Source organism: Aspergillus thermomutatus (assembly GCF_002237265.1).
Source record: "Aspergillus thermomutatus strain HMR AF 39 chromosome Unknown NODE_165, whole genome shotgun sequence".
NCBI lineage: Eukaryota > Fungi > Ascomycota > Eurotiomycetes > Eurotiales > Aspergillaceae > Aspergillus > Aspergillus thermomutatus.
In genome coordinates, this window is record NW_020798214.1 from 20,807 (window position 1) to 45,214 (window position 24,408).

At 49.6% G+C, this 24,408-nt stretch overlaps 11 protein-coding genes across 11 annotated transcripts; 6 read left to right on the forward strand and 5 right to left on the reverse strand.

Annotated features, from left to right (window-relative positions):
- Positions 1–811: 811 nt before the first annotated feature.
- CDV56_103197 (uncharacterized protein) lies at positions 812–2,786 on the forward strand (the record flags this gene model as incomplete). The annotated part of the gene is made up of 6 exons (XM_026756816.1): positions 812–955; positions 1,066–1,164; positions 1,223–1,797; positions 1,864–2,097; positions 2,417–2,639; positions 2,727–2,786. The coding sequence occupies 6 exons, from the start codon at positions 812–814 to the stop codon at positions 2,784–2,786; spliced, it is 1,335 nt and encodes a 444-aa protein (XP_026612594.1).
- Positions 2,787–3,407: 621 nt separating this feature from the next.
- CDV56_103472 (frataxin family protein) lies at positions 3,408–4,191 on the reverse strand (the record flags this gene model as incomplete). Its single annotated transcript, XM_026757091.1, has 2 exons — positions 3,408–3,683; positions 3,727–4,191. 2 exons carry the CDS (start codon positions 4,189–4,191, stop codon positions 3,408–3,410), a joined length of 741 nt encoding a protein of 246 aa, XP_026612595.1.
- A 429-nt stretch (positions 4,192–4,620) lies between these two features.
- On the forward strand, positions 4,621–6,201 carry CDV56_103609 (uncharacterized protein; the record flags this gene model as incomplete). The annotated part of the gene is made up of 1 exon (XM_026757228.1): positions 4,621–6,201. The coding sequence occupies one exon, from the start codon at positions 4,621–4,623 to the stop codon at positions 6,199–6,201; it is 1,581 nt and encodes a 526-aa protein (XP_026612596.1).
- Positions 6,202–6,453: 252 nt separating this feature from the next.
- Positions 6,454–8,733, reverse strand: CDV56_103803 (SNARE-binding exocyst subunit SEC6; the record flags this gene model as incomplete). Its single annotated transcript, XM_026757422.1, has 1 exon — positions 6,454–8,733. The coding sequence occupies one exon, from the start codon at positions 8,731–8,733 to the stop codon at positions 6,454–6,456; it is 2,280 nt and encodes a 759-aa protein (XP_026612597.1).
- Positions 8,734–9,014: 281 nt separating this feature from the next.
- Positions 9,015–9,844, forward strand: CDV56_104048 (mitochondrial 54S ribosomal uL30m domain-containing protein; the record flags this gene model as incomplete). The annotated part of the gene is made up of 3 exons (XM_026757667.1): positions 9,015–9,103; positions 9,244–9,348; positions 9,439–9,844. 3 exons carry the CDS (start codon positions 9,015–9,017, stop codon positions 9,842–9,844), a joined length of 600 nt encoding a protein of 199 aa, XP_026612598.1.
- Positions 9,845–10,438: 594 nt separating this feature from the next.
- CDV56_104204 (sphinganine-1-phosphate aldolase DPL1) lies at positions 10,439–12,393 on the reverse strand (the record flags this gene model as incomplete). Its single annotated transcript, XM_026757823.1, has 4 exons — positions 10,439–11,450; positions 11,512–11,645; positions 11,701–12,178; positions 12,299–12,393. 4 exons carry the CDS (start codon positions 12,391–12,393, stop codon positions 10,439–10,441), a joined length of 1,719 nt encoding a protein of 572 aa, XP_026612599.1.
- Positions 12,394–13,133: 740 nt separating this feature from the next.
- On the reverse strand, positions 13,134–14,783 carry hcsA (homocitrate synthase; the record flags this gene model as incomplete). Its single annotated transcript, XM_026758080.1, has 5 exons — positions 13,134–14,088; positions 14,144–14,211; positions 14,273–14,353; positions 14,422–14,651; positions 14,714–14,783. The coding sequence occupies 5 exons, from the start codon at positions 14,781–14,783 to the stop codon at positions 13,134–13,136; spliced, it is 1,404 nt and encodes a 467-aa protein (XP_026612600.1).
- A 1,514-nt stretch (positions 14,784–16,297) lies between these two features.
- On the reverse strand, positions 16,298–17,140 carry CDV56_104731 (DUF4448 domain-containing protein; the record flags this gene model as incomplete). The annotated part of the gene is made up of 1 exon (XM_026758350.1): positions 16,298–17,140. The coding sequence occupies one exon, from the start codon at positions 17,138–17,140 to the stop codon at positions 16,298–16,300; it is 843 nt and encodes a 280-aa protein (XP_026612601.1).
- Positions 17,141–18,279: 1,139 nt separating this feature from the next.
- On the forward strand, positions 18,280–19,178 carry CDV56_104901 (uncharacterized protein; the record flags this gene model as incomplete). Its single annotated transcript, XM_026758520.1, has 3 exons — positions 18,280–18,597; positions 18,674–19,071; positions 19,130–19,178. The coding sequence occupies 3 exons, from the start codon at positions 18,280–18,282 to the stop codon at positions 19,176–19,178; spliced, it is 765 nt and encodes a 254-aa protein (XP_026612602.1).
- A 443-nt stretch (positions 19,179–19,621) lies between these two features.
- CDV56_105016 (aminoacyl-tRNA hydrolase PTH2) lies at positions 19,622–20,347 on the forward strand (the record flags this gene model as incomplete). Its single annotated transcript, XM_026758635.1, has 2 exons — positions 19,622–19,996; positions 20,060–20,347. 2 exons carry the CDS (start codon positions 19,622–19,624, stop codon positions 20,345–20,347), a joined length of 663 nt encoding a protein of 220 aa, XP_026612603.1.
- An 819-nt stretch (positions 20,348–21,166) lies between these two features.
- CDV56_105126 (U4/U6-U5 snRNP complex subunit SNU66) lies at positions 21,167–23,170 on the forward strand (the record flags this gene model as incomplete). Its single annotated transcript, XM_026758745.1, has 1 exon — positions 21,167–23,170. The coding sequence occupies one exon, from the start codon at positions 21,167–21,169 to the stop codon at positions 23,168–23,170; it is 2,004 nt and encodes a 667-aa protein (XP_026612604.1).
- Positions 23,171–24,408: the final 1,238 nt, after the last annotated feature.

Sequence of the window (24,408 nt, forward strand, 5' to 3'; positions counted from 1 at the left end):
AACATCATGACGCCCTTCTGTGGGCACTTCATGACTAGTTGCTCGTCAGCATTTTCCGCGATTCAACGCATGACTTTATCATTCTGTTATGCCTTTTTAGCGAATCGTTTTCGTCTTGGAAGACAGTCTGGCCTTGACATCAAGTTCTGGACTCTTTGTACATAACCATCCTACTCTCGTCTTCCGGGTTCTAATCTTGTGTTTTTTCTTTTTATTGTTTTACTGTTTCATTCTCCTGTCGGGCGAGTCTGCGCAGGTCCAAGGGGCGAAAGCCACAATTCAGGATCAGCTCACGTGGCGACGGCTGGAATATTTCGAGTGTCAGCACCATGGCAGTTTCTTCTACCCAGTTACCTTGTTTCTATGATACCACTCTTGTGCTCGTACTTGTGGTCCCGTGGTTCTTGGTTGAGGTAACAATTTGTTATCACAGTTTGTTACCTCGCAGAGTTCCAAGATTTCTGAAGTCGGCCATAGAGCTCTGAATGGGGAAGCTTGAAACCAAGGCACGAGCGTATTCGTCTCTGAGGGAGTGCTCGGGGCTCGCAGGACGCCGCCCGGAGTCGTTGGGAAAGATCTACGGCGCAGCAGATACATGTATGATTACGAAAGAAATGTGAAAATGAAAGCGAAAAAGCCTCGATATCCGAACTTGTTCTGATTTTCTACTTGGACCCAGCTATGGCCTGTGGCTTGTAGTCGTAGATATCTCCGCAGTCACGGGTCAGCCTAGCGGCAACACGGGAGCACGGCAAGATAGGCGATTGTGTTTACACCTCTTGGGAACATCCAACTCCAAGCCAGTTCGAAAATGATACCACCCTGCGACCCAGTCATCCTTGAAAATAATCCCCAATTTAGAAAACTCTATCAACACTTGACAACCAATTTACTCAACGCCGATGGCTCGACACGAGCTAATGATGAGCAGCCAGTCAGAAAAGCAGTACTGGAAGTACGTTCAAGGCGCCACTTGACTTGAGCATTGATAGGAAGCGTGGACGAAAATGGCCGTGCAAGAATCAAATATGATGCAGATTTGACCCGTGGTTTTACTGCTTCTAGGAACTAAGAAGTTGTCGAGTGCGAAGCGCAACCAAACAGATCAAGCAACAGACGCTCCAGGAGCTGGCTTTTGACGCTGACAGTGGATTACCGGATGATGTCAGGATAAGCTTCATCTGACTCGAGATATGTGTCAATTTACTAAAAGCCTGAACAGCATCGCGACCCTCTCGCCGTGATCACCCTCTACCTTGAATCGTCCCCTAGTCGGCTTGAACTCGAGCATGGCGACGATCGCGGACACGCACATGCTCATCCTCTATCCCTCCTAGCTTCGGACATTGACGCCTTCTATTCCATCATTCCTGCACTAGTCATACCATTTTCGAACGCCTTGTCGTCCGCCCTTCAAGACCTCCGAGCAATTGCGAACGCCGGAAATAGCCCAGATTGCGCGCCGTCTGCACCTGCGATACTGCATACATCTGCAGTGACTACACGGGCTCGTGTTCGGACGAGCCGTAACCCATCCAAGGCAAAACCACAGGCTCCTCTCGCATCACAGCTCCGGGAGCGATTGCAAAATCTGCGTCAGATACAGTTGTCGCAAATACCAGCTGCTCGGGCGCGGATGGCGATAACAGCAGCAAAGGTCCTGGCAACACGGGCTGAGATACTTAAGCAGACGGTTGTGTTGCTTGAGCGCGTTAAGCACGGAGCGCTATCCAGGGCTACCAAGGCCAAGGCTGAACATCTTGCTCTGGTTGCGCAGGGCGTGGAAGCGAAACTCAGGTATGTCTGATCAAAAGATTACTCCGCATGATGTCAAGGTCCCTTAAAACTCACGATCCTCGAAAGTATAATGAAATTAGACACTGCGGCGACAATCTATACCCCCGAGGTTGTTACTGCCCTTGACCGATACCGCCAGCATCTCCGGGAGACTCGTGAACGGCTGGAAGAGAAACAAGGAAACGTTCTTGAGGAGCTGAAAGCCTACGAAGGTGTGGACTCTGCTGAGGCTCATGGGCCCTTTGCCAGTAACGATAAACAGCATTTTCAGTCTTGCCCGATGCGAGAGATCGCCCGACGGTACGGATCTCTCATAAAAGAGATTGAGGCGGTGAAGTTGGACATTCAGAGACTAAGTGGCTAGAAGTATTTTTACTAATATTCTTGTATGGAGATACCCTCGCTCATGAAGAACACAATGTCATTCTTTCAAACTTGCGACAGCCCCTAATCTCCCGTGAGTCCCGCGTCAGTTGCGGAGTCGTGACTTTGGTCCTTATCTGAATCCCCGCAGTCACATGATTGTCCCACTAAAAGTTTTCTGGCGATAAAGATCAATCCAAGTGAGCTGCTTTGTATTTTCTCATCACAATAGAGGTATCATAATTGAACTCGCCAGCGCACACAAGAAGACACGATCGCCCAACATGGCCGACGAAGCTCTTTCCATCTACGACGAAATCGAGATTGAAGACATGACCTTCGACCCAAATCTCCAGATATATCATTACCCGTGCCCCTGTGGCGACAGATTCGAAATCGCAATTGATGACTTGCGCGACGGCGAAGATATTGCTGTTTGCCCTAGTTGCAGCTTGATGATTCGGGTTATCTTTGACGTGGTATGCTTGCCAGTCTCTTCCTCGACTGAATTATAAATCCCTCAGAATCGCTGAACATGGATCGCTGACAATGGTTTCTACTTGCAGTCTGATCTTCCCAAAGATGGTAATCAGCCGGCACCAGGTGCAGTTTCCGTGCAAGCGTAAATCAGCCAGGGACAGGAGATATATTCAAGTGGGCCCTCTCGTGCCGATTACTGAAACGCCGCACGAGTTAATGGCAGCATGGACTTCACTTACCGAAGTGACACGACCACCCTCAGAGGAACGATGCTCGTCCGTTGATAGAGGATATAGGAATCACGCCACGACTGCAGTCGCTTGGGCCTTCATGGTTCTTTCGTATCCAAGTCAATGCATATGCGCATACTGCGAGCGAATCCACTGTTGACTACAGTGTCTTCGTGACTGTCGGGACACTTTGCCTTGAGGCAAAGGGACATCACGGCTAGATCCGACCGTGGTCATGATAAAGCTTGACCTAAATCCCGTCGAATTTGGTAATATGGGCGTCTTGGTTGTGATGAAATCTGGATTTGGGAGAAAAGAAGATCATTATACTGTTGACCTTTCGATTCACGATTGTTATATCTGCGCAACAAGTGAAGATGCACTTGATGCGGGTCTTTACATCGTTCCCATGGAGGAAACCGAATTGTTGAACAAGATCTCCATATCATACACCGTAACCTCTTTGTATAGGCTGTAAAATGGTAATCTTGAAAATCACCTGTTTATCCACATACTCCTTCTTGGCCACCTAACCAATTATCCGTCAATTTCGCTGTAAATATCTTTTGCAATATTCAACGCCAGCTCCGCATTCAACAGATCCGTTAGATTGGATCCGTCGCGGAGGTAGATCCATTGTCCATTGGCGAAGGGACGTGTATCCTGCTTTTCATGCATTTGGTCGCCTTCGACGACCCAGTCGTACCGCTTAGGGCCGGACATTGGCGAGCTGAGCCAGATCTGCTTGTTGGGAGGCTGCTTGTTCAGGACGTAGGTTCCTACACCGGGAACGATGATGTTCATTACGCCAGCCTAGAATTGGGGTCGTATCGAACCGTGAGTTAGCCAAAGATACCTTGCAAATCATAAGGGCGGCATTAGTTGCCTCGGACAGAAAAGGGAAAAGAAGAAATCTGGAAGCAGGCAGGCCCGCAATACGCACACTATACTCTGCCTCGATATCAGATCCCTCCTCCTGCGCCTTCTCCACCTCATTCTGAATCACATTGAGATAGTGCTCCGCATATTCGTGATACTGCGAGTCAGTCAATGGCGAGGGTTCCGTGACGTGGGTGGACGCGCCGGCGAGATTATTCGATTGCGGGTTGGGGGCGGGAGGGTCTGAGGAATCAGGGAAGATGCCCTTGCGGATGCAACTGGTGGATTGGAATCCTCGACGGGACGCCTGGGATGAGCTGCTGACGCTGTTCGATCGGGGTTGAAGATGGATGGCTGCGGGCGCCGTTGCTGGGATTCGGCTGACACGGAAAGAAGAACGGGTGGCGGAGGAGAGAGCAGATCGAGAGATGCGCGAAAGCATTTTGGGTGATTTTCGAGCTATATAGCTGACCTTCAATCGACTATCAAAGAGGGAGCGTGGGTGCCGAACAGAGAGGATGGAGAAGGAAATGCGGAGGAGAACGAAGATGCGCGTCATATGTCATAGTCTTTCCTCGATGGAGCTTAGCCGTGGATTGCTCTACTTAAGCTTCCTCTTCTCCGTATCTCTATGTTCTTCGAGCTGCTGATAACTCTGATATTATGTCTATTCCTAGTCATTGAGGTAGCATCTGATCGTTTATTATTATCTTTTCTCGTTTCTGGGGCATATTTTGGCTATGGCAAGTTTTGATGTGACATTTTACTGTCCTCAAGTGGCATAAACTTATCACACATGAAAACCCTCAGGCCTTTCAGGCCTCTGCTTCAACCATCACCAAACCCCTTTTTCCGTCTTCATTATTGGAAAATGTCCGAGAAGAAGAGAGATGGAGCATTACGGAACTTTCCTAAGAGGGAAAAGAGGCCTCCTCTGACACATTTTCTGTGCCTTCCGCTGGTGAACGACATCTCCCTACCTCAGCTGGAATCATCTTTATCAACATTCAAAACTGCCATTCCGTCGGTTTCGCATTCAGATGATAATGGCTCCGTACAAAAGCAAGTTTCTGCTGAACGGCCGCTCATCCCTGATGGCGCGGTGCGTCCCATCGGCACTCTCCATCTAACGCTTGGAGTGATGAGTCTTCCTACGAAAGAACGGCTGGAAGAAGCAATCCAGTTCTTTCACTCACTCGACTTGGCATCCATGATGCATGAGGCAGAGGAGATTGCTAAGAAATCGAAACGGTACCGGAAAAGGAGTTCGACGCCTCGACATCAGTCTGACTTTACAGGCGCAGTGGGAGAGCGTGAGGACTCTCATTCGTCAAGACGACTGGAGCATGAAGGGGACTCTGCTTCCGCCATCGTCTCACGAGACACCTACGAACCATTGACCATTTCTCTTGAATCCTTACATGCGCTTCCAAGGGCGCGCGCGGCTACCGTCCTTCATGCTGCTCCTGTGGATTCCACGTCTCGCCTCTATCCCTTTTGCGTACTGCTGCGGAACAAGTTCTTAGAAGCAGGGTTCTTGCAGGGCGAACATATCAAGAATGAGCCAGGCTCAGGCGAGAATGAGCCCCAGAAGTCACCCGAAGAAGTAGGATCGGACCCCGGCGACGCAACGGGTACAATACACCGAGCTGAACCAAATCTAACACAAGGCCATCAGTCTCATGCGGATGCCCCAATCGAGAATCATACAGCTCTCCTTCAAGAAATGCCCGTCGATTTGGCGGACGAGTCCGCACAAGCACATTCGAAAACGCGCAAACCCATCACGACCACGGTCGTCGCCTCCGTGCAAACGAAGTCTAAGCTCAAAGTTCGACCGCTTCTCCTTCATGCTACGGTAGTGAATACTATCTATGTCCGTGGTCGTCGGCGAGGAGCAGGCCCTGAAAACAGCGGTAACCGCCGAAACAATCAACACACCTTCGATGCACGGGACATTCTTGCTCACTACCGAGACTATTACCTCGATAGCCAAAGGGCAACACCACGATCTTCTGCCATTACATTGACCTCCCACCTCAAGGAAACAGAAAGGCATCAAATCGCTAACAACGGGACTGGTACCGAAAGTGGGTCAAATTCCGCCAGTACAGATGGCAGTAGCAGCGAAATGCAAAATTCGCCCCCAGAAAAGAAGAAAATGTCATCTGCGAAGAGGGTAGCCACATTCCCTTTCGTTTGGGCACAGGACTTCCCCCTAGAGACAATCTCTATATGTGAGATGGGCGCAAAGAAGCTTGATCCTGACGATAGTGGGGTGAATGCACGTCTGGGAGAAAAATACAGAGTTGTAGCAGAAAGGCGCCTGGATTTCACATCTTCGAAGGACCCAAAATTAATCGCTGAGGGCAAAGCTTGCCTCCAGGATAACCAAGAATCTAATGACCTTGGCAGCAGTGATGGGAGTGTTGAGGGCGGCGTTAAAATCTAGAGTATTCGGATTGCCTCTTTATATACTATGATCACGGCATGCTCATTAGAAGAATCTCCTGTCGTACAGACAGTTGACAATCCGTGCCCGAAGCATTTACCCTCGAACAAAAAAAGACACCAAAACGCCTCGCTGATTAGGATATCTCCCCGACAAATCCAATGCCAGATGACAAGTCACAGTGCCACCATAGGATGTGAAAAGAGCAAACACCTCCAATGCCTTCAACTTAGTCCTGGCAAACCAACAGCATCACCGCACGCGGCTCATGAGCGTCTCTGTTCCCCTCTCGATCGACAATTCCGCCGCCTTTGTTTTGATGGCGCTGATCATGCTTCTCTCGAAATCATCCCTCGTTCTCAGCACAGCTTCAACCCAAGACAGCTGTAAATCCCAGTATTCCGTTTTGAAGTCCTCGTAGACCGCAACCAGAGCCGGACCTTTCTCTGCTTCGAGCAAACGGAGAAGCCAATCAACCAGCCGCCACTTCTGCTTGATCGTTGAAGCAAATGAGTCGGGGTACTTCTGAAAGAAAGCAAAGACCGTAAGGACGTCGTCCTTGAACTTGTCGGTGTACGGATCGGCGTGCCGCTTGAACTTGACACCCTTGTTGCGGACCGATGATAGATATCGGACCAGGAGTTCGTCGGATAGCTCTTCGACCAGAATGTCGGTCAGGGAAGGATGGAGAACGGCAGCGTAATCGGTCATGTAGTCCTCAAAAGTTGAGGTGATTCGCTTGATGGCAAAGTCACCATACCATTTTTGGGTGAAGAATTCTGGAATAGTGGTGCGGAAGTCGACAGCAAAGATCAGTTCGACGAACTGAGTGAGACAATATGTACTCAAGTCCACGTAGCCGTCCCGGAGCGCGTCAAGTTCAGGCATGGCTCGTGACGCCATATAGTTCGGATCCACGGATGGCTCGAAATCACGCTTGAATCTGCTCAAGTATCCCAGCTGTCCTGACTCGTCATTGTCGTCAATACAGGCGATCTGATCGTTGGCAACGGCAATGAGCCAATCCTGCAGTAGCTGGAGGCCTTCGAGTTGGTCGCCGCCCACCGCCTTGTACTTCCCACATTCCTCGTCAATGAGTATCTGCCAGTTGGTTTGGCGACTCTTAAGCACTCGGAACATGGCATCAATGATACCCTCAACGACATCTGTTCGAGAGGAAGCACCGGAAGCCACAATCTGCTCGTGCAGCATACGCCACATATCTGGGAGGGTCTTTGTACGGAAGTAGCCTTCTGCGTTGGTGTCAAGGGAATCGGGAATGCGCTCGACGAGTCCTTTCCTGTCTGTTTCGGTGATACGATCCATCCATTCCTCCACAGCTTTGATGATGATGTTTTGCCACTGTCGGATGAGCTCAGGCTCACGGTCGTCAAGAATGTTCGGCTGGAGCTCGGATTGCTTCCAGCCAAGCTTTTTCATTTTCTTGTAATACTTTTCGCTCCAGTGAAGAATCGCAAGCAAGTTGTCTGCCGGCAACTCAGGGTCATTGATGAGTTCAATGAGAAAATCATGCATCATTCGATGATAGACATTTGTATATGTTTTGTAAATCTTCCACTTTTTCGGAAGTAGCGCTTGCATGCCTTGTTGAACAGAAAAAAGGTCGTTGAAGTACCACTTGAAGCTCTTGTCCAGGTTCTCAGGATCGCCCAAAAACTCCTCCTTAGTTTCCCGAAATTGGTTCTCCGCATAGAGCTCGATTGCTTGCAAGAATTTCTCTTTGTAGCCGCGAACCGTTTTAGGACCGATGTTCATGGACTTGAACCGGCCTGCCAGGTCCTGATGATCCTTTTGTGCCTCTTGAAGAGCGCGCACCGTCGCGTCATTCTTCTCCTCAGTCATGACAATCACACCTAGCCGAACAACCATACTCCGGTTGTCTGACTGTACTAGCGGGATTAGATTCATACAAGCGGTTCCGAGATGCTCATCAAACCAATCAATGACGGAATCCAGGCCTTGGAAGTAGTCCGCCAGCGTCTCTTCGCTGCTCGGGTCCTGAGCCTTGCGAATCTGGTCCATCGCCTCGTCTCGGAAATCTCTCAATCGCGAGATCTGCATGTGCACCCGCAACAAATTCGGTTGGTTCTCAAGGTCCTCATCATCCTCTCGCAAAAGCTCCTCGACCTCAGCAAGATCTGCACCAAAGTTCTCCAAGCCCTTCTTCATCATGAGGGTTGCTTCGAAGTTTCGCTGTACTTTGGCCAATTTGTCGATCTGCGAAAAGTCATCGACGCTCGTTTGTGATTCCGCGCACAGCTTGTCTATAGTCTGAAGTTCGTCTCTCGTCTTCCCCACCTGTCGCTGGCCCTCGGTCAAGGCATTGATACTTCGTTGGACTGTTTCCAATTGATGCCGGAGACCTTCCCGGAGCTGTGAGTCAACTGCTCCCTTCTTTCGCGAGTATTCGGCTTTCAGTCCAGCAATCTTATCCAGGTCTTCTGGGTGGCGCAGAATTTCTTCTAGCCGCGGCATGGCCAATGTGCCGTTTGAGTCTCCTTCTCGCGCCATGGTGCCAAATACTTAATCGAGATAGGCAGAGTGCGCTCCCTATACGATGTTTTGCTCCTGCGGGAGCCGTTGGAAGGATAGAGCAGTGCGTGGGTCGAACTCGATGTCGCCTTGTAGTATGTGAGACTGAGCAGCCTTAGAAAACTGGGTTCAATAAGAACGTAGACAGAGCCAATGCAGCGCCCGAGACACTCGTAGCGAAGTATAAAGCGCGCAGCTTGTCTATCACAGGGTGTCTGTTCGAAAGGAAGTCGACCGTTTCGACTGACAAATCTTAGATTATGAAACCGACAGCTCCTATGTCAATTTCCATACCCAGTTTGCAGATTGCTGGACGCAATTCCCAGCAGCTGCCCATGAGCAAGATACCGTGATTCGATGAACACAAATGACGGAGTACACCTAAGCTACAGTGTCAAGCTTCCCCGTAAATTCCACCCGCCCGCCGCTTTGAGATACTGGCAGAACAGAATGCACGTGACTCTCCGCCTGGCTGACCGACCGTATCAGCAAGCAAAAATCCCGCGATTTTGCGGACGAAGATCTCAAGCAAATCGAGATAATTGAGCGATCGGACGTCGAGCATAAGACTCTTTATGCCAATTTCAAGACCTTGTTCGTTCGTCGCATAAACTATTCATCGTGAATCCTGAATTGTTCGGGCTTTCGTTGAGAGAAGATTCCGCGAGGCCATTGTTACTGCAGTCACTCGCCCTCCATCTCCGAGCACCGCAACTACAAGCAAAGACAACAGACAAAAGCCAATTCCACCTTCCAAACACTCCAAAACGGAAGACTCGACGAGGAAACCCATATACCCATCAACATGAGCTACTTCCGCGTCACCCTCCTCCGCTCCGCCATCGGTCTCCCCCGACGAACAACAGATGTTCTCAAGGCCCTCGGGCTCAAAAAGCGCATGGCGACGGTCTTCCACCCAGTATCGTCATCGGTAGCTGGTCAAATCATGAAGGTCAAGGAACTTGTGGAGGTCCAAGAAGTCGACAGGCGGCTCACGAAGGAAGAAGTTCGTGCTGAGCGGAGACCGGATCCGGGATACTATGTCGAGAAGGCATCGAATGAAGAATGGAGTGAGAATAGGTCAGCATAGAATGCGAGTCTTGCTACGCATTTCTTGCTCTTATTTATCGGCCATGTGAGCCGGGCTGGAGTCCTTTGATCGTTCCATCTGAGGGTACCGATTTCCTTCACATATGTGGACGCCTCTGAGACGAGTGGTTTTCAACATCTTCGAGGCAATCATTCTGGCATGGAAGCTCCATTGCCTACTGTGCTGATGTTTCAACGCCCTTTGCTGCTAAAGAAACGCAATATATCTCATCTCGACTTCCTCTCACACCTACCCATGCTCGTCCGCATGGCCAGCCCAACCTGTATCGTCCTTTTCAACGATTCATTGTATTATACATATCTTTTGCCAGCATTGTTATACCAGGATGTCAAAATCTTTTTTTTATTGTCTTGGTGTTGTCTAAGAGGGTCCGATGAGAATGAACAATTTGTTCGATTATATTGTGTATAAACGGTAACCTGCTTGAACGCCTTAAACGCCGCTGCCGTAGCTTATCATTCAATCGGAAACCCAATATCTAAAAGGATTGACAACTTTACAGGTGAGGAAACGATTCAACGTCTCGAGCGACTTCCGAAAACCATGGGAACCGTGCAATCAAGCACGAATCGTCTAGGCTTTATACAAGGTGTCCAAGAAGCCTTCCGCAAGACGGCTGACAATGCTCTTATCGGGAATGCTGCCAGCAACACCATACAGTGCGGATGTGTCGCCACGCTTGAGAACATACGACTTGCCTTGGCGCTTCCTCTCCTCAGCCTTCTCTAGCTCTTTCTCCACCGCCTCGACCAAGTCAGTGGTCAACTTCTCGACTGCAGCCGCTGTCGGAATTGTGAATGCCACGTGGATTGCAGGGGGGGACTGGAGAGCATTTAGGTGCCAGCCTTTCGCTGACAGACCGTCGGCAACGTCGTAGATATCGATGGCACCATTTTGGCTCTGGAACGCGACCACGCTGACCATGGGCTTCCCGACGACCCCAAGATTCTTCGACAATACTGGATGTTCTTTGATTGATGCTTCAAACTTCTTCGCCGCGCCCATGATTTCAAGGCAGCTGTTGATGTAGCCAGACTCACCAACGCTCATCAGACTGGTCCAGCACCCTGCGATCAGAGCACCTGGCCGGGATCCTGCCACGGAGGGAGATGCATACACACCACCGGACCAATCAGGGTAAATAAAGTACTGATAGCTGCGGTACGCCTTGTTGCGGTAAAGGAGCACGGAATTGCCTTTGGGTGCGAAACCGTATTTGTGCGTGTCCACACTAATACTAGTTACACCCGGAAGGCGGAAATCGAACCCTCCTTCTTCCTCATAAGGGGAGGGAAAGCCGGCCTTCTTGAGGAATGCAATGACGAAGGAGCCCAGACAACAGTCGACATGAAGAGGAATCTTGTATGTAGTCGCAAGTCGGGATAGAGCAGGGATATCATCAACAATGCCATGAGGGAAGTTGGGTGCGGAGCCAACCAGAAGAACAGTATTGGGATTGATTAGGCGCCGCACAGCAGCAATATCAACCTTGTACCCTGGAGCTGGGCAAGGAACACGATGAAGCTTGATTCCAAAATAATTGCAAGCCTTGTAGAAGGCAGCATGCGCCGTATCAGGAATAATCCTGCAGTGAATGTTAGCAACTCAGATCCAGTCAGCAGTCAGAGGCATAATACAAGACTCACATCTCAGGTTCCTTTACACCCCGTTCCGTGAATGCCTTCTGCCTAGCCGCCAAGCAGGCCATAAGAATACTTTCGGTACCTCCGCTAGTAGTGACACCGGCGCCATCCGAAGGAGCATTGAACAACGCGAGGACCTACAAATACTCCATATTAGACAAGCAATTCGCCTAAACGACGGCGCAGACTTACCATGGCAACCACTTCAGCCTCCATTTTGCGAACACCGGGGAAAACATCTGGGTGGATGGGGTTTGCGACGCCAAACTGCCCAAAGGCCTCCGCCTGAAGCTTCAACAGGTCCTGGCCACCATGGTAGACAGCTCCACTAACTCGTCCATCCTCCCAGCGGGTATGCTCCATGTTCGCCAGCTTATCGAGTTCGGCGCGAATCTGCTCGGGCGTCCATCCTTCCTTGGGCAGAGTCAGATACCTAGTGACACCGGGGCCACTGGCTACTAGTTTGTTCTCGAGATTCTCAATCGCCGTTGAGACCTGCTTGTCGACCTGGCCACGTACGCCGGGTGTACGCAGGAAAACGGAATAGAAGAACAGCCGGATTGAAGCGTAGACATTACGGATGCTGCCAATGATGCCATAACCGCGGAGAGAGTAATAGGTCTTGCGAACATAACGAAATAGGAAAAGCATAAAGATGATATTTCGAAGACTGTAGTTCATGAATCCACCACGTTAGAGTTCCGGCGTCAATGCTCAAAACGATCGCTCCATGATCTTCCCTAAGGGCGGGGGACTGGGGGTGGAATGATAGGTTGATTCCTCCACTTACAGGTCGAAGTTCAGGGCCGCCAACTGCAGATTGGGAGCCCTGCTGTAGCCAAGGAGTTTGTTCTGCAAAGCAACGGGAAGAACCGAGGAAGCCATTTTCAGACTTTTTAGGAACCAGAAGAGAATGGATGAGGATAGATAACCTCCAGGTAAGTGATGACGATGGTGGATTAACTGGAGGAGAGCGTGGGTAAATCGGAGATTCTGGACGTTCTAGGAAGTTGACCGCGGAGACTAAAAAGAGCGCCAGTCGAAGCTGCCTCGGTTCACTTTCCACATGTTAATGCCAAGTGCAACCTCAAGCATCACATCAGACCGAGAAACTGCGATCGATCTCAGATCCTCTGCCCCTCTGCAGACTGTGGAAAGCTGCGTGGCAAATGGTAACCTAGGTATTCCCAATAGGAGAGCATGAACATGAAACAGCACTTCCATGACTACAGTGAGGGTCTTGTCTAACTACCTCGTAGCTTGACAAGGTTACTAAGGTATCAACAGAAGGATGACACTAGAAATGATCATGCATTCGACCTTGGAAAGGCCTGCTAGCTATATACAGCATAGAGAGAATCAACGCTCTCCTTAACACCAATCTCTCCTTTTTTTGAGGGACAAAGGAAGACTTTTGAAAACCCCGCATAAAGATGAACATCCCAAGACATACCGTGACATACCAAACAAGAAAGACAACATCAGATCATGACGGGAGGAAATCCACAGCTTCCTTGTTGTGAAACGCTGAGAAAAAATGATGGTCAAAATTCTAAACAAATGAACAAGTCGATCCAACCAAGAAAGATGGAAATCGAACAACGAAGAATACAACGGTGTATTGCTTAAGCAATAACACCTGAGCCAGCAAGCTCCTTCTCCTTGGCAGCGAATTGAGCTTGCTCTTCAGCTGTGAGGTCAAGGAGGGGCTTGTTCTCGCCCGACTTGAGGTTGCGGTAGTAGGCGCGGATGATGCTGTCAGCGTCATCAACAGCAATGGGACGGATATCAGCAAGAGCCTTGATCTTGGCGGTGCACTCCTTGTACTGAGCGTCAGTCATCTCGATTTTGAGCTGCTGAGCACGAGACTTGATAGCGTTCCAGCCCGTCAAGCGCGAAGCAAAGTGAACGTATCTGGTCATGCCGAAATCGGCAGGGTTGATAATCTCGTATGTGCTGGGGTTGTTGAGGATGGCCTTGGCGTGGATACCGGCCTTGTGGGTGAAAGCGCAGAAACCAGTGATGTAGTTGTTGAAGGGAATGTTGACTTCAACAGCAGCGGCAACAAGATCCTCAATGTCCTTGAGCTTCTCGAGCTTGTACTTGCTCTTGACGTACTCGCGGTCGGCGACCATCATACGGGCCATGAGACCACCAAGGGGAGTGATACCGTTACGCTCACCAATACCAAGGACAGAGGTATCGATGTGAGTGGCACCAGCCTCCAAGGCACAGTAAGCGTTGGCGATGGCACAGCCAGTGTCATTGTGGAAGTGAGTTTCAATGTCACAGCTAACAACACCTCTCAAGACACGGACGAGTTCGTAAACCTGGCGCGGAGAAGCGCAACCAACAGTGTCGGCGATACCAACACGGTTAACGCCAACCTTGTCGACAGCGGAGTAAATGGACAGGAGGTCAACGAGGTCAGAACGGAACGAGTCCTCGCTAGAGAACCGGATCTCAATGCCCTTGGACTTGACGAATTCGATGACTTCAATGGCGGTGTTCTTGATATAGGTCATGTCCTTGCCATGGGAGTGCTCACGGAGATAGGACGAGGTTCCGATAACGACGTCACTGGAACAACAGTGAGAATCCAGCAATGATTGCCAATAATTGTAGGCCGACTTACACTCCGTCAACACCAGTCTCGACAGCAACTCTGGCGTCATCCATGTGACATCTGATGTGTGTGAGGATCTGTGGAAATGAGCCGTTAGGACTAATGCGAGTGAGGTCGGGGCCACGGTAGCGAACGTACCTTGGCCTTCAGGCCAAGCTTGCAGATAGCCTCGCAGTCCTTTCTTGACTGCTCAGAAGCACAGGGACTGGTGAGCTCAATCTAAATTGCATATCTTGGTTAATGCATGTCTCCCAGCAACATGTTGACTACTGCTGGCTATGACTCACGTAGTCGACACCAAAGTCATCCAGAGCCTTGGCGATCTCAATCTTCTTTTCGGTGTCAAAGAAGGCGTTGGCGAACTGTTCACCTTCACGAAGCGTACTCTCAATGATCTTGAAACGAGAGACATTGCTCAGGAAGTCGGTCACGCCGACGTTGTGGCCGTAAGGGTTGCGAGAAGCCGAAGGGTGAGGGTTCTGACGGGTCTCAACGGCAGTGAAGCCGGGATGAGCATCTAGAGAGGAGGGAGCTTAGTCTTGGATCAGATATGATTTTTCGGCGTCCAGGTGAAAATACCTGTGCCATTGGCTTGGCCGTTGGCGCCGTTGGTGTGCCCATTGGGCTCATTGTCTGCACCGGGGCACATTTTGTAAATTGATAGCGGGGTGATTTCTATTACAATGTCGGAGTGAACGAAGCTAACTGTATGATGAATCGAAAGGTTAGGTGACAATTGACAGCATGTGGATTAGAATTCAAGAACTGACACTGGCGATGTTCAAAGAATTTCAGAGTTTATATGTGTAGTAGGAGTCACAGAGAGAAGCAGGAAAGAGTCATAGGCTGGAAGAGAGAAAAAGTGGGTGGAGTTTATGAAGGCGGGCGGTCTGAAAAGAATGACTATGACTCGGACGGAGAGGGGGAAGCGGACTCGCTGGGCACTTTGAGCGGCAACGAAGAAAATTTCACACGCCGAGCTTCGAGGCACTTGAACAAAAACTGTATGCTCTCTGCGGTTATTTGAGATTCTGGATATGGGCATGTGTGGGGATCTCCGCCGCCAGGCCAATGCTATTCTGATTTCTGCTTCTCCCAGCGCAACCGGAATCCTAATTGCTCCATCATTCGAAGATCTTTCTCCAGTTAATTACTCATTACTTGGTGATATTATTATTGCTTGCAAATCAGCTATCGACAAGCTACATGCGAGGCAAGCCAATGTACGTATGTCGCCACTTGTCTCTTAACTGAAGTGACGGGTCATCTATTCTGTAGAAGTTATTCTCATATTGAGTTAGCATCGTGTGTTTGATTTTCTGTGTGTGAAAAGGAAATTTTTGAAGAGTGTAGACCTTAGGTATCTAGACTAACTTGGAACCGACATCGGCCCAGGTAATTTGAACTGATAATGATAGGAGGGCTTCGGCTGTGAGCGAACAAAATTACAGGAATTATTCATTCTGACCGAGCATCGAAAAATCCATTCAGGACAACAAGTCTAGAAGAGACATAACTGGTAATCACAGAGATTCAGGACCTCGGCGTATACCGTACAGAGCCTCTTATTCATAAGGTAGTTATTATCCTCCCTCCTAGATACCGAGTTGATAATACCTAGTGTGTCAGGTCCCAGTGTCATTCGCGGCTGTAGTCTGCACACTGTGACATCGACGTCAGAGGACACTTGATACTAAATACTGTCTGAAACCGCCCTACGGAGTACTACCGAGGGATTCAACAGCATTTGTTTCATGTATCGTGAAATCAACATATTTTCTTCCTGTTTGTGTCATTGTTCTACATTCTCAGTGGTAAGCCTATGACCGTCTGAAACCCTTTTTGTCGTAAATAGTTGGATTTCTCGCTGTCCTTGCAGATGCGCATGCTGAGCAGAATGAAGAGACAGTACTCCGTCCTGGCGTACAATAATCGCCCGTTCAAGCAACACAACGACAGAATCAGCCTTGCCCCGTAAAAATACGTCAACCATCGCTCGATCAATCTTTCGAGCCTGAATCCCTTGTTAACTAACACGAGGCATCAGAATGAATAAATCTTTTCGCCCCCGAATGGTAGAGAAGAAGGTAAGTGAAGAGATCACACCTCTTGCTACCCAATGGCCCCCCACACAAGGCGAACACAGAGAATTCGAGGCCCCCATCAACTGCTCCATGTCTTCAACCTCGATACCTCTTGTCTGCACGCAAAGCTCCCGCTGCGCTCGAGTCCGTGAGATTTCTCTGAACCCTCGAATTCGGAGAAGCCTTCACCGAGATCCTCTGCGTACTTATTTAAGGCTGCAAGAGAATCTGGCCCATTACTCTCCCTTTTGTTCCCAAGGCGTTGGTTCTTGGATTTCCCGATTCCATAGCCCCTTCCTCGGGTACTCACGACGTCTCTCAGTCCAAGCCTCCTGCTTTTACGCATGCCAAAGGCCAGGCCCGCAACAACAGCAATGACAACACCAAGGCTTACTGGAAGTCCGATATAAAGAGCTGTCCTGTTAAAGGGTATCTGAGGAGAAGGCTTGTAGTGTTCAATCGGCCTAGAATGAAGTATGACAGTTGGGCCTTCCCGGGCACTAGCTCGGCTACCCGATGTAGGATCCAGCTCGATGATGTAGAGTGTCAGAGCATTGTATGACTTTCCTTGGAGCCATTCCTTCTGCATATGAAGCGGAATATAACCGTAACTATTATCAGTCTTTTCAGATGTGAATGCCGAGTCTCCCTGAGAAGAGTTCGAGTATCTCAGCTCGATTGTGATCGACGCGTTCAGAGGGTAGAAGTCGGCATTCCATGTGACATAGTACGTCGCGTCAACTATAACATCTGCACGATCCTTAGGGAGACAAAACGGTGCTATTGGTCCATTGAAATCGGTGCAGATAGGAAAGTCGCCTGGGAATAACCGGGTATTTGTAGTGTTGCGCGACTCTTGTGAAGGAGCCTCGTTCAATAGAGTTGAAGCTGCTTGAGCATGCTCATGAGCTTCATGAAGCATGGGCAATATATCTGATCGGTATTGACGAAGCTACTCACCGCGATGAATCAAAGAGTTCGCTCTTCTTCCTAGCGCAGCACCAAGGCTGTGGCCCATCAAGGTCGTTACCATGAGCCACCAGGCCATCTGGGTTGAAGTGGGAATGAGACGACACCACATCTCCGTACTTGTCGATGGATCGATAGATGATAATCTGCTGCGGCTCAATACTTTGGCTTTGTGGTGGATACAGGATGTGTCTGATAACAACTATGAGTCTGTGATACAATGTCAATGGCTGGAAGGCACCTCTGAGAAACACAGAGATTTTGTGAGGACGAGGCAATGCAGTTCTACTGTGAGAATATAAGGAGAAGCTGCTATATGGATTGAACTCTGCCATTTTTGGAAGCCACGGCCAATCGACATCTGCTCAGCAGAATCAAAACATCGAAGAAATCATGAGGTACAATGGAGAACATCTCGAGTCCTTCGATCTGGAGCCTTTCCTGGCAATCTAACCTAGGTACCGAGCAACTCCTGTGTTGAAATTCAATACTGTCTCAAACTCTTACTAAAGCCGAAATTTGAGAAAGCCAGGAACTTCAAACAGACGATCTTGTCGGTACCTAAGGGTCGAAAGAAACGAAGTATATAATGGCTGACATAATCAATGGCACCCCCTAGGACACCATATAAACAAACACACAAAGGAGTACTGGCAGTGATGTAGAGGCATCTTTTTCCAGTTGCGTGGACTTTGCATCCGACACGATAAATGATGCCATTAGGCCTTTCATCAATAAAATCAGGTCATTTGCGCTTTAGAACCATCCACTTAACTGCTCCGGAAAGCTGCTCCCCCGATAACATTATTGATAAGTCGGCTCCCGACGCTCAGGCCAGCTGTCGCCAATCGCGGAGACTAAGTCACTTTCATCCATCGTGGCTGTTTCACTTCTTCCACAACTCAGGAGCCTGCCTTCCTAGCTACCTGCTGTCCGTACTTTGGCCTTTCAGATCGTTCATTCAATCCCAAAGTGCGCTTATCGTCATTGTAACCAGTTCAGGTTCGTTTCATTTCAATATAGATATGCTGTCTAGCTAGATAGCACCTCTTCCGACTGTTGCTGACACGCGTCATTACTGCTAGCTGCACCATGCGATTCACTCAAGCTCTCGTTATCCTCCCAGCCCTTGCTGTGGCGCAAGAGCAGGTCCCCCTTGCGGATCGAGTTCAGGGATGGTTCAACAAGGCCAAGTCTTACCTGCCGACTGCGACTCCTGTCGTTCCTACTGTCGACAAAGTGGTCGAACAGAAGGTCCAACAGAAGGCTGTCACGGTCACCCCTTTTAACACAAGCAACTGGCAGTCTATCTTGGAGCCATCTTCCGAGCCCGAAGACTGGCTTCTGTACATTACTGGTGGTAACAAGACATGTTTCGGTCGTTGCGGAAACGCGGACAAAGCTTTTAATGTAAGGACCTCCAGAGAGGTGAAGTGGAAGATGCGACCACCCAAAGAAAATATCCCTGATTATCTTTACTTTCCAGGAATCTCGCCTCCTGTTCTCCGCAGACCCTACCTCCCCTAACCTTGGTTATCTGAACTGCGAATCGAACCAGCTCCTCTGCTCCACATGGTCTGCAGGCGCTCCCTCCGTTTGGTACTTCCAGGTTCCTCAGGCTCAACTTGGCGGGGGTCGTGCTGCCACACCTCTCCACATCGTGTATCTGAACACAACCACTGTGACGGCCCAGGACATCTACAAGATTCATTCCGAGAAGACCTACGAGAAGGAACCCGCTTACGAAGGCGCCCTCCACCCAACGGACGGCTGGCTAGCCCAGAACAACCTTCTTGTTCCCGTGGGCTATGTCATCTACGGTTTCAGCGTTATCCCAAGCTGGCTCTTCATGATCTTCATCAGCTTTGCTAGCCGAACCATGATGTATGTCTCAATTCGTCCTTTTCTCACCATTGTTTTCCTCAAGCTAATGCCGAAACAGGAGCCGTCGAATGGGCAACACAGGAGCTCCTGCAAATCGCCCTAACTAGAAGATGACAGTGATATTGTTCTCTAAGATCAGCACGGTCGGGAATGTATATATAATGCAATAGCGGTATCCTTTGATCAATTATAAACTTGGTTATGCTGCTTTGGATCTTGTTAGTGCATTTCTATAGCCTCTAGCTTGCTTCATGGTATGCTCGGGGGTTAGAGCTGATTAGGGAAAAATAGATGTCATTGATCTATTATTATTTGCTTTAAATGAAATTTTGGCAAGAGAAGTTCATTATCATACCTTTAGACCGTGGGATGGATTCATTAAAAATGTGACGACTTTTGAAGGTGTGAAGTAGTCGACTGATTAATATTGACAAGCAGCTGTTGCGGCTGCCCGAGCTCAGATCGGACCTTTAATTTACCACCAAGACCAGCTAGAACGCTGATCGAAAATTCCACTACAGCTTCTCTCACCTTACCCTTTCCAACAAAAATGGCTGAGTTAGATCGCATTCCTCCTTCAACCACAGCATACGTGATAGCTACAGCTATCGTCGCTGGCATCACCGGTTACTTTATTGGACAGGGCGCCTCATTGGGACTATTTTCCTCGGCCAAAGAGAAGGAAGGCTGGCCCAACAGCTACAATGTGAAGGTCCCGCAGCATTCCTCCGACGAAGAGGATGAAGACTACGAAGACTACGAAGATGATAGCGAGGAGGAAGGCGATGGAGGCGAGCTGGCAAATTTCGACAATAACACCGAGGAAGTGAAGCTTGTGCTCGTTGTGAGGACGGATCTGGGCATGACCAAGGGTAAATCCTTCCATTGTGCTCCCCTGCCTAGGCTGGTTTTCAAGATTCAGCGCGTGAGTCGTGGGAATGAATACAGCTGACACGATACGCTTAACATAGGCAAAATCGCCGCTCAGTGCTCGCATGCAACGCTCGCCTGCTACAAATACCTCATTGCGCATAACCCGCAATCACCTATCCTGCGGAGATGGGAACGACAGGGACAAGCGAAGATCGCCTTGCAGACAAAGTCCGAGGAGGAATTACAGTTGCTGCAAGCGCAGGCGATCAGCTTGGGTCTCTGCGCTCGCGTGATCCAGGATGCTGGACGGACACAGATCGCCAGCGGAAGCAGGACGGTACTCGGAGTTTTGGGGCCCAGAAGCGTGGTGGATCAAGTAACAGGACATCTGAAGCTTTTGTAAATCCAGATGCCGATAATGCGACGAATGTATGTATGTGAATGTAGAATCCGATGTAGAATCCGCAAATGCTTCAACCAGCAAGTGTCTAGAATTGGCAGAGGGTAGAGTACGTCACGATATACGATCCAGGCCGTGGCAGGTTCGTAGGCATCTACGAGACTACCGCTTGTAGTCCATTCAATTTACACAGATCCTACTACTGCAAGATAGATAGGTAGGTAAAGGTATGTTGGCTAGTCATGGTTTTTCCCCAACCTCACAAGCCGACGGCCAAATCGGTGAAGGGATCAGGAATATGACGCCGCTGGCTACCAGGCCCTCCAGCCGAGCTCACCAATTCCCGTAAGAGAAAAGGGAGCTCAAGACCAAGTGATACCTGATGCCAGCATTTTATCTGAGATCTGTCGACCGGAAATAAAAACCATCCACGAGGGGAAGGCTCCGTAAGTCGTCGAACTGTCCAGCAATCAACCGAGACACAGAGGCAGTTCCTCCGTGAAGAGGAACAGCTCCATGCTCAGGATCGCTGGACACAGATCCGTGTATGTTCAATTGGTGAAGAAAAAAAGAAAAAGAAAATGGAGGCCTTGAAAAAAATCCGGCTTTTTATGTTGGCGCCAAGTGCGCGCTAAGGTTCTGGTGCGCTAAGCCTTACCGAGACTGGACGCGATTATGTAATGGCAATGGAACTCAAGGCCTGAGATGGAGGCAATCTATCAACAGTGAAGCCGACCATCCACGCCAATCTGCGAGACCTGATATCACCAACACGCTTCCACTGGTCGACTCAGATTCAACTTGGTTTTTCAATCGCCCAAGATGGCGGACGCTCTTTCCATTGAGCAGAACAATAAAATCCGAGTTGCCCTTGGGCTCAAACCCCTCCCCGTCCCTGGTGCTGACGCCACCTCCGGTCCGGTGTTTAAAGAAACAAGAGAGGGCTCTGCATCCGAAGAAGATGAACCCGGAAGCACTCTTGAATCGCGACAAGCGCTTGCCTCGGAGAACTGGAAGCAACTTCAAGATGAGGCCGAGGCGAAGCGGAGACGAGAGGCTAAAAATGCTGCGATCAAGAGGGCTCGTGACGCTGCTCAACGCGATCGAATGCTCGAAGGCCCTACACTAGGAGAGTCTGGCGATGTGGATATGGATACGAAGAGCTGGTTGCTGCAGGCGAAGAAGCGACAGAAGAAGATCGAAAAGGAACGCGCCCTCAAACTCGCTCAAGAACTAGAGGAACGTGAACGTGCTGCGGAATACGCCACGGCGGATCTGGCTGGGCTGAAAGTTGGGCACGAGGTGGGCGATTTTGAAGAAGGAGAAGAACACATTCTTACGCTCAAAGATACGACTATCGATGAGAACGAGGAGGAGGGCGATGAACTGGAGAACCTCAATCTGAGGGAAAAGGAGAAGGTGGCGGAGAGGCTGGAATTGAAAAAGCGGAAACCCGTCTACGATCCCACCGAAGAGAACACCGGAATACTCGCTCAGTATGACGAAGAGATTGAAGGCAAGAAGCGGAAACGCTTCACGCTTGACGCTCAAGGGTTTACAGTCGAAGAACGAGAGGCTAAGCGACAAGAGGTATCTGACAAGCTCAAGCAGAATCTTGTCAGCCTCGATCTTGGTGCAATCGAGACGACTCCGGTTTCTGATTACATGGACGTGAGCGAGATTAAGATCAAGAAGCCGAAGAAGAAGAAGGCCAAGACAACCAGACAGAGAGTGATTGACGAAGATGATATCTTTCCTACAACTGAGTCGACACAGAACGGGGCTATGGATGTCGATGCCAGCAACGGAGAGCCCGTGCCGGCTCCCCGAAAATGGGAGAGCCGCGAGAACGTATCCTTTGTCGATGATGACGATTTACAAGCCTCTCTCACACGCCAGAGACGGGCCGCGTTCAAAAAGCGACAGAAAGTGCGACCCGAGGATATCGCACGACAGCTCAGAGAGGAGGAATCGCAAACGCCAATGGAGGCAAAGGATGAAGAGACGGAAGAGCCTGGCTTGGTCATAGATGAGACATCAGAATTTGTTTCCAATCTTCAGAAGCCGACCCTTCCAGAGCGCCGCGAGAGACGACGAACAACGACGCCTGCCGAGAGTGTCAAGGAAGAACCAGTCGAGGATGACGCTGACGTGGATATGGAGCGTTCGTACAATGATATTGAAGACGAAGAGGACCTCAAGGAACGCATTAAAAGGGAAGAATCTCAGCTCCAGCAAATCTCCGGAACCGGACTGGAGGAAGAAACTACATTGGATCAAGGGCTTGGTGCCACATTGAATATGCTCAAGCAACGCGGACTGGTCAAACCCTCCGATGCTGTTGAGCACAACGCGCTCCTGCGGGATCGTCAGCGTTTCCTGCAAGAGAAGACTCACCTTGAAACGGAGGCCGAGAAACGCGCTCGGCAACAGCGTGAACGCGACCGAGCCTCCGGTAAACTCGATCGGATGTCGGCCCGCGAGCGTGAAGAGCACGCGCGGTGGGAGAACAAGCAACGTGACCAGCAAGATGCACGACACATGGCGGAAGTCTTCAACCGGGAATACAAGCCCGACGTACAGCTCAAGTACGTTGACGAATTTGGTCGCTTGATGAACCAAAAGGAAGCTTTCAAGCATCTTAGTCACCAGTTTCACGGCAAGGGCAGTGGCAGGATGAAGACTGAGAAACGGTTGAAGAAGATCGAAGAGGAGAAGAAACGTGAGGCCATGAGCGCTTTGGACAGCAGTCAACACACAGGTATGAATAATGCTATGGGAGCCACGGCTCGGAAAAACCGTCAGGCTGGTGTGAGATTGGGATGATATCTCGGAGACTCGCCCACTTTTTCGTGTCATGCATATTTAATGATGATGGTTGGGTCTAGCATCGATAGGCCACCTGAATATACCATGAGGTCCATATAATCAAATGGACTCCTTGTACGCCATGATTTGCTCGGTTTTGGGAGTTATGGTTCATTGCTTCAATACATTTAAGGTGTTTAAAGCGATTATATCAACGCTGGTGTAACACGTTTGTCATGGAACGAATACGTAGGCACTTGCAATATCATATAGCTCAGCTTACAGGTGTCAACCGGACTCGGCCATTATTATCTAGATGAATCTGGATCTCCTTAGTAGTAGTGCAGCATCGAGATTGACAGTCTGGCGTTTGGAGCGAAATTTAACCGACCATCGACAGCAGTTCGGCGGTCCTCCCTGCTGCTCTAGCTATTGACCATTTGACCTGCGTACGCCGTAGAAGTGGAAGTATGTTCTGAAAAAGGAAATAATCCCACCCGTAGCGGAGTATGTCGCAAAACAACGTATACCGCTACCTACTCTGTAGACACCAGTTGTAAGTTTTCTAAGGCCTATCTATGGCGAGCAACTCCATTTACCCCAATTCTCGTGAGGGGAAACACAGGCAGGTCTAGGCAGTCAAATAGTGCCTCAGGCTCTAGACAGTGGGCCGACATGCTCAATCAGTTCACCGGAAGGCGGGCGCCGGAACTGAGCTGAGGAGATGGCACCATGATTGATGATTATTCCATTGACACTTCGGCATCAAGAGATTGCCATTTTGCTACTGTCATCAAGGCTCATGTTAGAAGGATCTACGAAACCTCCGGCTGACCCGAGAGTATCCAAGACTGCTTTTTTTCGATATAGCATTCGGTCCCTTGTCTCGAACAAGGATATTAGGTCACGTGATCGGCGTTGGTACTTCGTATGGTGTGCAGTAACAGATCAGACAACAATAATACTTGAATATCCGACACTTTCATGGAAATAATTAAATACAACCCGCTGTGTTTATTCCTCTTCATAGCCATGTTTAGGACTCTCAGAGCCTTTAGACAGGAAGGTCTCTACCGGAGAGCCTAGGTAGCAAAGTACCTCAAGCAGGACCCAATTTAACCGCGATGCGGAGAGAGTGACCAATCCGAATCGGCCGCTTTTCTCCCCGGAATTTCCCTATGGTTATTCACATGAGTCAAAAAAATACACAAACTCACACGCTGTATCTCCGACTCGGATCTGCTGCTCTCGACTCT